The 17,587-nt window shown below is 34.1% G+C and overlaps 1 protein-coding gene across 1 annotated transcript; it reads left to right on the top strand.

Moving 5' to 3' along the window:
* Nucleotides 1-10,180: 10,180 nt before the first annotated feature.
* LOC134840279 (uncharacterized) lies at nucleotides 10,181-17,327 on the top strand (the record flags this gene model as incomplete). The annotated part of the gene is given in 4 exon segments (XM_063856031.1): nucleotides 10,181-10,562; nucleotides 15,036-15,283; nucleotides 15,918-16,212; nucleotides 17,171-17,327. Coding segments are annotated over 4 exon segments (799 nt in total), but the record flags the coding sequence as incomplete, so codon positions are not given.
* Nucleotides 17,328-17,587: the final 260 nt, after the last annotated feature.

Raw genomic sequence — 17,587 nt, 5'->3', positions numbered from 1 at the left:
GAAATCAACCACGTAATAACTATAAAACATTCATCCCACAATCTAAAATATTAAAGAAAGTCGAATTTCAAAAACAGCTTTAATTTTATATTTCATAATCTTTGCACCTCTGAAATATTTTGAACTTTCATTTTTCAAAATAACATGCTGACAAACACGCAGCGACTCTAGTTCATAATTAGCCAATAGGATTCATCCAATCCGTCACCTTCTCTAACTCTAGCACAAATCAACTAGACGAACGATATTAAACAACAGGCATATCTATAACTATAACTTTGCGACGTCCAGGTCAAAAATAAGCAAACCAATCCAACTTGACAACTAAAATAAATATCACCATAATATCATAACCCTCCCTTATCTAATAACCCAAAGATCAACAATATTTCCCCAACTCAGACCTCAAATACCCCCAAAAACAAATATGTTAAATTAGCCTAAAGTAAAAGAACGAGCATTTTAATTAGCCTAAAGTATAAAAATCTCAAAAATACCCCAGATCATTTGACAAATAAAAATAAAGAAAAAGAAGACCTCCCGATCACCATAAAATTTGCCCCCAACAATTTTTCACAAAACTCAACCCACTTGTCAAAAAACCATTAAATAATTCGACCACACTTGAAAATTGCCTCAAACAACAAAAAAAATTTGATCGAGAAGCCATTTCTTAAATGCTCTTCTCTCGACCAGTCAACATAATTCTTAACATTCTCATAAATTTTTTAACGATATTTAAACTTTTAATCATATTTCTTTTTGATACCTTTGAATCTTTTGTAATAATCTTAATCATTTTTTGCAATATTTTTTAAATTTTCTATTCCATATTTGAACTATACCTCCAACTTTCAAAAGCTATTGAGTATATCCACAGGTACGATTCACAAAACTTATCTAAATGATACGAACCATTTTTAGTAGAACAGATATTTTTTTTACTATTTGTAATTTTTATAACATTTCTATCATCCCTCATCTTGACAATATGCAAAAGTATAAAGAAAGCAATCATCACATTTGCCCTAGCAACAATCCTCCTAATTCTTTTTCTAGAAGAATACTATAATAAACATAAATTTTTTCACTAAAAGAATAAATAAAAAACCATCAAAAATTGCTAACCAACAATCACACAGTCAGTCTTCACCGACATCATCCCAAGATAACCCAACACCACCTTCAACTACCCAAAACCCCCAAACATCTACACGAATTTCCTTTCAAGATAACCCATATACCTTTGAAGAACGACACGCTCGCTTATCTGAACCACTAGAACCAGTTCAACGACAAGCACCTCTAAGTGAACCAACATATAACTTATACCCAACACTACCACAAGAATTAAGTAGAATACAAAATCTTAGTCAAAACCAAAATACAGTCGAAATAAATAGACAAATTATACATCCTCGACGAAACAGAAATTTTCAAACTCCCCGAGTTCATTTTGATATACCTCAATCCCCATCACAAAGTACTCCAGAAAACCCCATTGGTATATTACCAGAAACCCCTACGCTTCTTTCACAACGTAGCACCTCAAGCTTACCCTCAGATTACTTAGGTTCAACACCAACATCTGAACAAATACGTGAAAATCCCTTTAACCCCACAAACCAAACATCACGACTACCATATTGGTCAACACATTCATTCACACAAGGTGAACCAAATTTAATCAATGATCCAATAGATATTTCTACGGATACAACAACATCCTCATCACTACCAGAAACATTATCACTACCATCAACACCATCAATAAGCCAGATTTCACCAACGCCTTTTAACTTAAATTTCCCAAATAACCTCGACGCTAGATATCGAGAACAATCATCAACAAATATTCCTTTAAGACTAGACTGGAATACATTCACAGCACCTCCACCATTATTTGGACAACACCCAGAAAGTAACCGACTCCACAACTGGGCACTCAATAGACTACAATATAGACAAGACATCCACGAAGACATTCGTGATCATAACATCCAAATACTCCAACAAAATAGTCTACAATTAAAATTTGAAATCACGGTTAAATTAAACAACATTACTCAACATCCCTACCCATTAAACCCACCAAATATAACAGCTCAATCACTACCACCACCATATATAACAACTGAAGTAATATACAAATACGACAGATATACCAAAAAGACAATTGGTTACATCACATTTTATAACCCATACTCAGGACTATCATACACATGTATATTCTAAAAATATTGATTTTTCTCCAACTCTTTTTTCTAGTAATCTCCAATCAGAACATAAACCCTTCCCCCCGCACAGGACCCCAAGATTTATTAGTAACACATTACGATTGTGAAGAAAATGAACAAAAAACACTACACAAATATGCAATAAATCAAGTATCACAATGCGAAACAGAACCACAAGCTGTAGAAACTACAAATGTAATAGCGACACTTTATTCAAAAGCCCGAGCAACAACAGTTATAGGATATAAATTCACAGCAACATTTTCTGAAAAGAAAGTACATTGTTCACAAGTCTCAAATGGAAATAAAAACCGACTTGACCACGAATCATTCTACCAGAGTAATATCGAACGACTTTTACATCTCAATCCCGAAGATTTTAAAAACGAGTTACTCCGACTAAATATCACAAGAAATAAAAACGCAGATAGAAAGTTAGTATATTTCCAAGTTTTTTCAGATTCTGTACATCAAGCAGAACTTGAAAGATATCAAGGTCATATAAAATTAGATGAAAAATACCCATACAACGGCGCACACGGAAGATTAACTTATGACATACACGATAAACACTGGATACCACATATTGGTATAAATAACCCATCAAACTGCAAAGCAGACACAAAAAATAAAGGATATCAAGAAATAATGTTTTTCGATTGGAAAATACAACTCGAAAAAAAAACAACTCACACGCGATTTATCTGACAACACAATGATCTATCAAGGAATTAGATTACCTTGTAAAAACGATCAAGGCTATTGTGACCCTACAACACGAACACAAGCAACAATTGTTTGGTTCCCCGAAGACACATGTACAACATTTCAAGTAGCAAAAATACACGCTCGTAAGATAAAATTTCACGAAAAATATTTTATACAATCAATTCCATATGAACAAGTAAATCCATCACGAAAACAAAGTTCTAATTTTAGAAACATACACAATATAGAAAATAAATTGACACGTTTTCAAATATATCAAGAAACAGAACTTGCATGTAAATACAGAAATCCACTTCACAAAACACAAAACTCCGAAATATTAGTTGAATACGAAAAAGGATTCGACATGACCACTGGAAAAGTAAAAATCGACCCATACGCCACAAGTCATCCTATAAACGAAGGAACATCATATATACCAGTTAATTTTCAAAAAAGTAAAGGTCAACCTGGTGGACATCTAAAGCCCCATGACACTAGAAGCACACGTTTACAAGAATTATCACCAATGAATAGTTCATATTTCGGTAATATCCACTATGATTTTCACTTAGATATGAAATTAGACTACACAATTAGCCGAATTTTTCAAGAAATGTCACTCTCTGAATTAGAAACACTTCACCAACTATGCGAATTAGAAAGGACACAAATCCTACAATCACTTGCACTAGCAGTATTGAAAATACCCTACGCAGGATATTTACTATCAGGAAATAGATCAAATTTTTTAGACTATGAAGGAAACATTTTATGGTTTTATACCTGTACCAAAAAAGTATCACCACTATATGTTTTTGAAGATAAACGATGCTATAAAAGAATCCCTATCTTTTATAAGAATAAAGTACATTTCGTTGACACACTTTCAAGACGAACCTATTTCTGGGATACCGCAGTCCCATGTGGATCAGAAAACAGCCACAATGTAGTACAACTGAACCCTGATGAAGATAAATATTACCTTCTTACCCCATATTCCACATTAATGCAATCACTCAAAAATTTTCACCTGAAAGCATTAGAGCTATCGCTCGAAACCCAAATATTGACCTACAATCAATTGGAATATCCAAAATCCGATATCCAACATCACATTAGAACACAACAATTCCAAGAATTATTAACACAAATGGACACTATACAAAGACAATCAAATGACCAAAACTTACGCAAACTTGCCGAAACCGCAGGATTTGCAGATATTTATACACAAGACTATAGCGGATATTTTAAAGACATTAAAGACTATATATATCTAAACGGTGAAAAATACCGACCACAAGATATCTCACCTATAAATATTTTTAGCTTTGTTACACTCAAAAATGAAATTCTTGATTTTCTAGGATGGCCCTATTACATCTTAGAAAAATTAACTATTTTATACGCAATGTTTAACTTTATAGGATTTCTTTTTTCACTTTTAAAAGGAATCTATAAAACATGCGCTATACACACACAAGTAAATAGACAAGCAAGTGTAGCACGCATACTATTTGCAGGATTTTTTGGAATTTTTTCATCATCAATAAACAAAATTCTTTTAGACGCACAAATAAAAGAATACAACACAAAAATAGCAACAAGACAGAACACATATGACGAAGAACATAACAATGTAGAAATAACGCCTACAGCACCACAGTTACCACCCATACCTCATAACCATCCATTATCCCTAGTCCCACGAAATTTTCGAAATTTAGCAATAACACATAATCCAAATTTTAGACCAACCATATCACAAAGTCCCATTCAACATATAATGACACCTCATTCACTAGATGAAAATACATATGAACAAATTATAGAACAACCCCATACCACCGCTTTTCAGTCTCAAAATAAAAAAATTTTTAGCCCACGATGAGCCGACAACTTGGATCCCTACACCGCTCAAATTCCCATCCAACCAACCTCAATACTCCAATTACAATAATTCCACTTTTTGCTTTCCCGCCACCCGATTTCCCAACCAATAATATAACATCAGGTATGAATTCAGACACTAATTCACATATCTCAGTTTTATACTCAATTTCACAACTCAATAACCCAAATATTGAAACCCCTGATGAATTTGCAGACTCTGAACCATCTCCATCCAATAATTTTCAAACCAACTCCTCAGTTTTTTCAAAACCCCCTTTTCAACCAATCCCACCAAATAACCCACTCCCATCCATTTCTACACCCTCTGATGCTTCACAAGTCACCCCAACCTACTCTTCATTTCATTCAGATCGATCATCCAATTCTCCAGACACTCCCCAAATCTCCCAAGAACTAGATAATTTTATCACCCTACAACAACAACCCTTCCACCTTGACACCCCCACTATAAATCAGATTTCATCCACAATAGAATAATCAAACCCACCTACCCCTACACCCTCTTCAGCTTATACCGCATCATTAGCACCATCATCCACATCCACCGAATCATCAAATAGCACTAATAGAGCTTATCGCACTTTCAAAAGAAAATTCCCAAACCATCCATTTCCAACAAAACCAGGAACAGCCCGTGAATATATTAATCATCCAAATCACACTAACACGAAAGATTTTTTAGCAATCACCTTACCTTCATTTCCACAGTATACATTGAACACCCCTAACGACACTAACGACACACGTAGTTTTGTAGATGAACAAGTTTTAATGCCTACACTTCATTGGACATCATATTATCATTTTACTAACCCCCTTTGCCTACCTTTATCTAATACTCACATCGATATAGAAAGAAATCAAAATATGCTATATCGACTCACCACACCACTAACACATAGACAATTTACTTATATAGGATATAAAAAGTCACTAAAAACATACACTGCACACCGAGCTAACGAATATACGCTAGAATATTACGATCACATTATCATCCGAGCTAACCAAGACCAATTTTTAGATGATGATCGCTTCGCTAACCCACAAATCACAGAAAAATTCTTCATCAAAACACCATATGTATTTACACTCAATATATTTGATCGCAAATTCGACCACGTCATTTCTGAAGCACTAACCGACATGATAGCTTACGAAAGTTTTAAAGGAAGATTTCAATTATTTTCACTAACCTTCAATTTCCTTGCACCACAAGAACGCGATTTGCACTGCTCACACGACATTATGTTACGCACTAAACAAACCCACACATATACATATTATCGCTTCATACAAAATCATTTTGATCTACACACTCCATCAAGACAACCACACCACCGTTTTCAATTTATTAACTCTAAATACACTTCACCATTTTTTCTTAACTTCACATATTGCATCAAAGATACTAACCTTCACGGTATTCTTCGCAATTATGATCCCATAACCCAAATGTATATTTTTTGTCCCATCACGAAGACCTTCAACGCAGAAGAATCCAGACCCTTCCTTATCCCACATGAATTTATTCAACCTATAGAAATCCCGATATTAGAATTCATCCACAACACTAAATACAATCACAAATTATATAATCTCATCCAAAACACACCTTATGAGTTTGCAGTTGGCACTGAAGAACTAAAAACTATTAAAGCACTTCAATTGCTTTGGCCACTGCTTCGAACTAAAAACATCATTCGCATACTAGCAAAATTACTAACAAATTCCGACAACATACACGACATCTTCCCCCACGGTTTTTTCCCCGACGACTAACAGGTAAGTATAATTTATACATATTCTTCACTAATAATTTTGAAATAAATACTAACTATTCTTTATCCATGTCTTATTTAGATTTTTAGTCTTCATCCCACGATCATCTGCAAATTACACAAAAGAAAAATAAAAAATAGAAAACTTCTTCAAATTCTTCAAAACTCTATTAATATTTTGCACTACATAAATTCAATAAAAATCATACCAATGTAGTAAATTAATTTATAAATTATTTCCCTAAAAGCAGTAATTCTAATAATGATGAAAATTTGTAACTTAATTTTTCCCCAAAAAACTAGCAGTAAAATTGAAATTCTATGTAGTAAATTGATAAAACGAAAATGCAGTACTAACCTTTTGATATTTCCATTCACTCGCACAAAAATTCTATCCAAACTCGCACAGCTCGCCCACGAAGAATTGTTTAAATAATGAATTTCAGTTTCAAGCTTTCACACTCAACAACTCTAACACACGATAACACGTTTCAAACTTTCCTTTAACCCGGTTGGAAAGGAATTATATACTAAACAAAACTAACCAATGCAGCTTACTAAACACCACAAATCATAGAATAACAGCATGACTAAAGAAAGGAAACCAACGGTACCCAAACCGGATTAACCCAGTTTAAAACTGGATAATTTATTCTTTTGAAGACTATTATAAAGTCTAAGAAAGAAATAATAAAACACAAAAAAGTCGAAAGACAAACCCATACCAAAAACAATTTGATTTTTGAAAAAAGGACACAACGAACGAAACATAAGAAAAACCACAATAAACCCAACATAAAACGTTATCACATAACAGGACCTCTCACAGAAACCGCACGAAATCATACTCCCACTCCTGGCCTAACCCACCAGAGAGGACGTCCTGAGCATGCTCTATAGCCGGCCTAACCCACCGAGCTACATCCACGCTTTGTGACCACACTTCTATTTTTAAAAAGAGGTACTCAAGGGTGAGTAACTCTTCAAAATAACCGAACTAAAACAAAAAGCTTTTGTGAAAACAACTAACCAAAATCATAATTAAAACACCGAACTAATAAAATTTTTATAAATTGTAAATTATACCTTGCAGTATATAGATCAGCATACAACACCAAAGACGAACATCCAAAGACAAAATGACCCCACTACACTCGAAAAAGAATGGCCAACCACAATCAATATGCCGTCCACAATCACAACTCAAAGGATTTAGAGTACGACTTGACTTCGCAGAAAAGGACTTCATTGAACTAGACCAATGACCACCTCGATGTTCAAGTATACGTACAGATCCGAGTAACCAGGCATCCCCTCCACGCACAATCTCCACGCCATTCCCAGACGAGGTTGAACACAAAAGAAGTTCTCTACATGAAACAGAAAAACCTGTCATAGCAAACCATTCTGAAATCAGATTTGAGTTTGTTGAGAAAACCCAGTCGTTGTCATAAGAAGACACAACGATTGATCCTGGAACTTCTCTAACAGGAGAACCCAGAAGAAATACGATGTTCGCCAAATACCAACGTCCATCATGCATCCTTTGAATTGCAGAAAAACTATTCTAAAAAACTCTGTAAAACCCGGATGGGTGGAACCTGATCTAAACTACATTTTATGATTGGATAAATTAGATATTTTACCACTGTAAAGTATTTAATATTAACCAATCATGATCCATCTAACTAACAACCCACTTATTTGTAAGTGCTGAGATTACTTGTAATTTCAGCACCAGAGAGATTTGAATTTAACTTAGAGATTAGTTGCCTCTCCAAGAGAACTTCAGCAGCCGCAATAAACCAGTATACCCTAGATCTATTGAGCCTAGCAGAGACTAGTTAAACAACCTGAGACTAGATAGTATAAGAGTAAGATTAGGATCGGGATTAGACTAAGAAGTTGCACGAATCTATCCGGCCGAAAATAAGATAGCGTGACGAGCAGACGGTGTACCCTATCCGAAATTACTCTATGAGTTAAGACCATCGGTTATAACTCACTACCCCTATACCAAAATATATGGCAAAAACTAGCCTACAATGGGTCCAAAAAACAGTTGTCAAGGAGTCAAGGTTGATGACATCTTTTAAAAATTCAAATTGAAAACCGCTCATCTTTTTTATAAATCGATCAAGAACCGCTCAAGATTTTGAGCGTCAATTGGCTGCAATGACTCATTTTCTGATGTGCTTTCAGAACGCTGTTTTAATGGTCGAAAAGTCTCCATAAACTCATAGTTACTAAGGCCCTTCTGACCACACTTTGAACTAAGAAGTTTCCCTACTAGAACATGAAATATCTAAAAATGGGTTGGGAAAAATGCATAGAGCATCGGGGAATACAAATTTAAGAAAATTAAATCTTTTTTGGTACATTTTTATTTTGGAATCGATTGCAATTCAGTCTTTTCGATGAGAAAAAGTAGAATGATGTTTTAAAAAACTACGAATACTGGTTGCGATATTACGAAGTCTCAGAAGCTCAAATTTTCCTCATTTTAACTCACGTCAATGTTTTTGAAAGAGCAGCAGAAAAAGAGTTGCTCAATTAATTGCAAAAAAAAAAACAAAAAAAATCATATTTTTTTGGTTAAATGTTTAATAAACTCCCCCTGATTAATTGCTAAGATAAATCTACGAAATGAGAGGGACGAAAAACAAACTCAAAGATGAAGAAAACCCTCGACAGGTGGCATGTTTACAAAATGTGATTTGAATTTTTTCATTTTTTCTCAGCAGGGGATGGTGGATTTTGTAAAAAAGAAGCGCTACAGGGGCAACAGCCAAAAAACTTAACTTAATACATACCACAATAACATACCAATAAATTGTACCAATATATATTTGGGCTCATTTGGACTCCTATCAGTGATAGTGAAATCAGATATTAAAATTTTATAGAGTATTTTATAATTCCAATGAAGACAACAGATTTGAATTTCTCTTCAGGAGAGAAAAGGCCGTACAAGGTGTCCGTAGATCCTTATGTAAGAACCACCTCTGTAGTTTTTGATTAAGACCGAGCTGTTATTTTTTGATGGTTAACCTGTCAATCAACTTTGCCTCGCCGTCAAAAACTGGAATGCGAAATGCCCGTTGCTCTAAAATTGAGGTAGTTTTTCATTTTTAAAATCGATTGTTTTAAGTTTCAGACAAAAATTTGGTTAGAACACAAAAAATTGTGCCACTTTTTTCAAGAAAGTGTTTTTACTTGCTTGGACGATTATATATTTTGTATGTAAAAACATTCTGAGGTTATTCTCGTTTTGCATTTTTTTGTTATTTGATTTATTAGATGTCGTAAAATTCGAGTCTTTTGTTTTCATTTCCATTTAAATAACTAGATGGCCTTTAAACACAGAAAAAATGGTTGATATCGTCAATTTATCAAACGAACGTTCAAATCTCAAATGCCTTGAATAAATTACAATTCAAATTATAAAATGCCAAAAAATTAAACTTTTTATTTTGGTTACTTCCAACTGGATGCCCAGGCAATGGATACCCGAGCTGTTTAACAAACGATAAAAAACATGTTTTTATTTCAAAGTTACATATCAAACTGACTTGGTCTAATAATCAAAATAAGTCATCTGAATTGGCTTAATTTTTGGTCGAAGAGTCTAATATATTACATACTCTCAATGCATTGATTACAGATACTTTTTGACTGCTAAAAATAACGTGAAGTTTTTGTACAACTTTGTTGAAAAAACACAGAGTTTATTGTTTAAAAACTCACTGTTTATTTACATTTCGTTTTTAAACCAATTATCTTTTGTTTATTGGTTGATATTTTGGGATAAATTTCGGCCATGCCTCAAGGAGGCTTTTCGCTGCTGAGTCGCGGAGTGGGTGCTAAGGTCCATACAAAGTCAGGCCATGACCGGCTGGACATAATCTACGAGCCACAGGTACTTTTCAAACTTATACATACAATTGCGTTTCATCAAGGACGAATAAGTCAGCAAGCCATTTTTTAAATTTTCAAATCACCCAGAAAAACCCGCCGTCGCAAAAAAAACTGGGTATAAATTTGACTATTTTTCAAAGTTGTGAAGTAAAAACCATTAAAGCCAACTTTGCGTTGCTCGGAAACTTTGGAACACAAAAAAAACGACTCGGGGCATTTTACATGTCGCTTTGAGATCGTTAAACGTTTGAAACGATTCTCAATGGTGGTGTGCGGACAAGCTTTGTTTTGATTCTGGTTTCAGATCGGCATCGCTGATTAAAATTATCTGGATAAAGCTGAAACGTGATGTTTAATAGCCGTTTCCGGAATTGAGTGCGTCTTTATAACTGCTTTTAATTATATCAGGTTGTGCAATTTGAGCAAATTGTTCAGTCTTGGCAGTTGCTTAAAAAGATGCAAAGGTTTTGTAAAATCATGCCCTCAAAATTTGCCCATTAAAAGAGTTCTTATTGGCCTGGCACAATTAGTTTAATTGGAAATAATGAAAAAAATATCGAGTCAAGGTCGCGCAAATTATATCAAATTATATCAAACTAAGCTTCTTGTTGGTACTAAAAAGCGTCCCAAAAAATGCATTAGTAGAAACAAAGAATAAAATGTCTTTTAATTTGCTTTGTACGTAGAAATGTATTTTAAGCGGTAAAAAATGGTTCTCAATCAAGAGAAAATGTTTTTTTTTAATTGACTAGTTTTTTCATATTGTTTGATTAAAATTATCGCATCGAGTATACGCATTTCAGAAAAGGAGAATTTTTGGTCCGAGATTGGTGGAATTATATAAAAAAAGAAATCCACTCAACAAAATGTCTCACTTTAGAATGTAGGGAAACAATAGAGAACAAAATTTTTTCAGAGCTAACCCCTTGCTTTTTCATTTGTCCAGTTGAGCTTCCAAAAAAAGATATACGCGTATTATATTAAAGTAATATTTGATAATTATTGCTCGGGATGGTTTGTCTTTTGTTCAGACTAAAATCGATGATCGAACCTATAGTTTTTAGCAGATAATTTTTCAATCAATTTCAATGATGATATCGAGTCGTGGAGTTTTACCAAGACCAAAGTTTTTCCGTTAAAATCAATTATCTGGCATTCTTTGTTTGAAAACAAATTAAACCCGCTAACAGTCAATTGAATGACAATCTTAAGCTTAAAGACAAAAAATGAATAGTGAAAAAAATCTTTTAAATTACTTTTAGTTTGCGTCAATTAAATATGAATTAAAATCAGCAATTTTTCTTTATAACTCCACACAAACAAACCCAATTCCACACAACAAACCTAATCATGTTTCTTCCATACAAACCCAATCAGTTTGATTTAACGCACTAAGCTTGTAATCATCATTTTTAGTACATTAGATCTTGTTACTGACAATAATTAGTGAGTGCATGGTCGCAATGTTTTTTTTTGCTCTTATTTTCATATTCAATTGATTGCTTATGCCTCAATTTTTTGCTTTAAATTTTTTTAGAATTAAAAAACATCAAAATGTTTCATAAAGTTTTTGCAAAACTTGACTTTTTTACTGATGGTTTTTAGTCAATTCATGAATGCAATAATGCATGATGGTTGCTCTTTTTTGGAGTTTCAGTTTTAGCAAAAAAATCATACCTAAAATGAGTTTTTTTTTAATTTAGTTTTTCACGTGATTCTATGGAGACAAAAACTTTTTTTTTGCGATATGGTATAAAAAAAATTTGGGGTTGAAATGGCAAAAAAAATATCATGAGATTTTATGCAGATGAAAACAGGTTTTGGTGGAATTATAAGGCGATATAATTGCTGTCAACATAATCATTTTTTTGCAATTATTTTTCATTGTTATTAGAAGGGCAGTCGGAACCTTCAATAATTTGCCCTGATAGCAGTCTTATCCGAATTGCACCGGGGACTTAATTTTCAATTAAATTGGACTAAGGGCGCATCCATATTTTCCAAACTTTACAGATAAGTCAATAGAAAATGCAATTAACGAATACAAAAAAAAATTATGCTCGGGATGATTTGTCTTAAATAAGACCCAATTGGTTAGTTACCAAAATATTGATTGTTAACACAAAAAAATTGTTAAAATGCGTTAATTCAATCACTGAACTTGCTGTAACTAAAAAAATTTACCCCCAGTATAGTTTTTCAGTTAATTTTGTTAGTTTTGTAATGCCCTAGGCTCAAAATTTCAACAAATTACCCAGGTTTGACTACTTTTTGTGAAACTATGGTGACTTGCAAATTGCCAGTTTAGTCATAACTGGGCAAAATTGTGCAAGGGATAGGCGCACATTTTTGTGTCTGTTTGTTCTTGGATTCCAGAGACAAGTCTTTAAACTTGCAATCCACTTACAAATTTTCCTTGGATTCCGCGTACAAATACCTGTAATATTAATATTGGCGGCCTATTTGTTTTGTCGCGGATTCGGCAACAAGCGAATATAGCTAGTTGTTCTGGTTCCCGCAACTGTAAGCGGATTCGGCAAAATGTACGTGGATTCCGCAATTTTGTTTGTGAATGAACTAAACCAGTTCTTGTATATGAACAATTAAAAGCTAGAGTTGGAATTTATAACGAGCAATGCGGAAATTAAAAACAAAGACGTGACGATTGTCAGCGAAATCAACGAAAAAAAATTTAAAACATGAGCGAAGTTGTATAATTTCGATCATGTTTCGAGATCGAAGTTGCTTAACTAAATCGGCGGATGTCACCTTTTAGTTTTTGTTAAACTTCCCAGCAAGCAAAATTTTCAAATTGAGTTGGAAATACCATCACCGAAAAGAAACAGTATTTGGGATATTACAATGGGTTCAAAAGGCTAAAGTTCAAATCAATATTATTTAAAATGAGACTGTTGATTAAAGATGGGAGCGAAAAAAGATTCACAAAATTTCTACAGCTGAATCAAACGTTAAGTCCAAAAACACAAATGTTTGTAAAAATGTTGCATTATCAATTTGTTCTGTTTTACTCGCACTTTGAAAAAAATTGAAAATAAGCAAAATTGAAACAATTTTTTAAAATTGAATTGAAAAGAACTGATCAATTTATTTTACTTCAGCTTGTTCAGTTGGCAGAAATTGAGATCAATTAATTAGCTGACGTCAATTTGTTCAGTTGGCAGGAACTAAGATCGAAGTTGGCTGTAAACAGGCAGGATTGAGACAGCTGTTTGCCACCGTGTCAATAAAACATTTAATATAAAACCCTAGCACATCAGTAACTGGAATGCTAAAACAGAATGCGGGTTTCGCTTCCAACTCGCGGATTTCGGTTACAGTTGCGGATTCCGAAACAGCTCAATTTTTATTATACCCATATTTTATTATTTGATTGTGGATGCCACAAACTGTTCCGAATTTCGCAAACTCGTCTATTTTTGGAGCAATTTTGATCTGTACATTTTTTTAGCTTTTTTTGTGGAATCCAAATTAACAAAAAAAATCTGAAAATCTAATTTTGCAATAAATTTAATTTTTGCCTGTTTTGGAATACACATACTCGTGATGGTCATTTTAAGATAATAAGTAATTAATAAACGCAAATTAGATTCCAATTAATGCGTAGCGTAGCATAAGCGAAAGCGGGGTTAACCTTACTCAGAAACCATTCCAAATTGTTTTGAGGAAGTTAACTAATGGGTCCAAATAACTCGTTAGCAGATGAAAACTATCTCCGCTTTGGAGTTTCATGGATACTAATTGTTTTTATTGGGTTTTAGATCATCTGTTAAAACTTGAACATAAGCAATTATAGTTGGTTAAAAATGAATCATAAGTCTTGTAGATTTCAAAGCAAAAAATTGTTCTCAATCGCTTTTTATTAAATTTTTAGTATATTAATTTCAAACTTTTTACGAAAAAAGTTATAATACTTCTTCTAAATTATAAATCAGTTTTTGTTATTTTTCTACTGCGAACTTTTTCATTTGTTCATAAACTTTTTAAATTTAGTTGTGTTACTTTGTTGTCCGACTCAATTTTACATTTTTCTTAAACTCATTCGCGTTTTAACATGAAACTCTAAAATTGCGAGTGGTGGAAGTCTTACCAAATCAAATTGAAAATTTTTCCCTAAAAGAAAAATCAATTGAAAATGTTAACTAAAAACTGCTTCATTTACAGTAACTTTTTATTTGACAGATTAGAACATGAAGGGCTTTGCACTAATATGTGCAGTTCTGTTTTTTTATTATTATTATTTACTGCAGTAACTAGGGACAACACAATAACTGCTGCTGATGTCAAGGCAAACAATAATAAACAAGCTGTGTAACAGATTGAATAATGGGAGAAACCTGTTTCTAGTTAATTTATCCCTTTTATTTTTGATTATACAAAAGTATGCTCTAACTGTCAAATAAAAAGTCTAACCTGAAATACAAACGGAATTTTGACACATTTAAAAAAACTTTAGGACTGGCTGAGTGTCGGTGGTCGGCAATTGTCAGTCCCGAAGTACTCCAAAGACGACTCGTTAGCCAATAAGAGCTCCCACAATCTGCTCCAATCAGTGCAGCCTCTGCCTCCCATTGGCCACCGAACTAATGCTGTCGAGCCGAATGTGGACCAGGATGACGTCACGAAAAACGAGATCAAAGATACCGAAAGAGATACTAGAGACAGAGAAAGGGAAGAAGACGTGATTAAAAACTATCCAACCAAGTAAGAAATAAGGACCAAGTTAACATCCTCCCCCCAAAGCCTTTTCGGGGGAGGATGTTGACTTGGTTCTAAGTTGGGATTTTTCAGCGAATCAGAATAGAGCATTTTACATGCAGCGCTAAGTAGATTTAAATTAAAATGAACGCTGGGGTGGAGTCTTAACTTGGTAAATTTGGGGGGGGGGGGGGGGGATGTTAACAGAAATAATCTTAACGAGTTCTATTCTGCTTGCAAAGTGTATTCGTAACTTAAAAGATAGAGACGGGCTCATGATTATCAAAAAGTTTTAATGCAATTTGTTTTAGTTTGAATAATTTTCCCCCGGTTCTCTCAAAACTATAAAAACAATCAAATTTTGTCAGGAAGTCAAATGATTTTTAGGAAAAACTATATTTGGGTACTGGCTGAAGATTTTCGCGAAGACAGCGTTTCATTTTCAATTTCACGCATTTTTCATGCTTTTTCATTCAATGATCTTGAAAAAAAACCTAAAACTGAGTGCAATGCTCGATTTTAAAGCTATATTTTATGTTAAAAACCATGATTAGTTTGGATGAAAAACGATTTCAAACTACCTGACGAAGACTCATTGCAGAAATAAATAGTATTTTACTTAAAGAAAGTAAAATTTTAGACAACCTTGGACCGGTTCAATGTCATCGGTGAAACGAACTTTCTCGACCCGGAAGGGAGCTCTCGTTTTATACTCTGAAGATTTCGCCGACAAGTTCGAGGGAGTCCTGCCAACTTTCACAGCCGAAGACTACAGCGTGCACTCGAAGCCGACAATTCGCGCGCCAAAAGTTCCTAAAAAGGAAACTTATCAAGCCTTCGACTCGGTGATTGAAGATGCAGAGCCGAAGCAAGAGAAAGAAGAAAATTTGAAAACTTGTGGCGACCTCTACCGGTCAATTTTGTCATTCGGAAAAGTGAGCATGTTTAAATAATGATTTCGCGGATCAAGTGAATAATCCCCCCCCTAAATCAAATTGGGGAGGATTACGTTCACTTGGCTAAAAGTAATATTTTTCAGCCAATCAGGTTTGAGCATTGTACATGCAGGCCTTACTGCTTGAATTTACAATTTAATTTTAAGGGGAGATTGTTCATTTGGTCTTTTCAGGGGGGAGATTGTTCACATGGGCTGATTTGGTATCTGGGTCTTTAGTGGTTGTTTCAGTAGCGTGTCGAGGGTGAAGGGGGTTGATTACGACCGTTTTTCCTCAATATACTATATACACTATTGGCTGACAAATTTGCGAGGGGAGCGCGCACAAAAAAAAAACATTTTTTTGATCAAAACTTATCAGAAACGTTCAAAAACGTAATATGTGACCTGTTTTTTTTTTTAAATTTGCTTAGAAGCTTAAATTTTTGCCAAAATAGGGTATTTATAGGGTTTTAAAGCAGTTCAGAAAGTCACTTAAAAAAGATCGCTTGTTTTTTCGATTCGCTCCCCCCCCCCCTCACCTAGAAAATTCCCGTACACTCCACTCAGTTGTTTTGCCTCGATTGGGCATCATACTCACTAGTATCTTTGTATACTTTTTTTGCACGTTAGCGTTAGCTGTTTTTGAGTTAGGCCATTATTTTTCGCTTTCATTATAAAGGATCAAAGGGATTGCAAATTTAAAGATTAAAGATACCTAAAATTATTGTCTCTTCGAGACGGATCTTTGGATTTTATCAAGAAAAAATAAGATTTCCCCCACCAAAAAAAAACATATTCCAGAGTTTGTCGTCGAGTTTTTTTAGCACTTCGAAAATTATATAAAAAACACAGGCAATTTTTTTGTATAAGGTCGAAAACTCCGTGTTTGGGTACTTTTTGGAAAGTTTTCACTAGCTAATTTTTTCAAAACGGTATTTCTTGATCGACTATTTCAGAACGAAGACGAAGAGTATGAGTTCAATTTGAAGATCAAACCCGAGCGCCACAGGAAAGATGAGCGTCAGATCCGACCTGGCTTTTCGGCCAAGAGATACATCAACACATTCAGCTTCACCTGGGACCCCTCAGTTTTCGACAATCTCAGAAACGAAGGTAACAAAGTGTAATCTGTATTTTATTCTAGGAGGAAGTTATAAAGGAAGTTATTTAGATGGGAGTGCGGTCAAAAAGTAGACAACATTTACTTCATACCGGTCAAAAAGTAGACAACTACTATATTAACCAATTAGAATCGAGACCAGAAGGCAAATTTAGGAAAGAAATATTTTTTAATGATATTGTAAAAGATCATCAATAATCATCCCCAAAACCAAGGCGCGGATCTCGAGGGGGGCGAATTTTGAGCTCTCCCC

Source organism: Symsagittifera roscoffensis, chromosome 2 (genome assembly GCF_963678635.1).
Source record: "Symsagittifera roscoffensis chromosome 2, txSymRosc1.1, whole genome shotgun sequence".
Lineage (NCBI taxonomy): Eukaryota > Metazoa > Xenacoelomorpha > Acoela > Convolutidae > Symsagittifera > Symsagittifera roscoffensis.
Note: the sequence above shows the minus strand (reverse complement) of the source record. Positions and strands in the feature narration are given on the sequence as shown.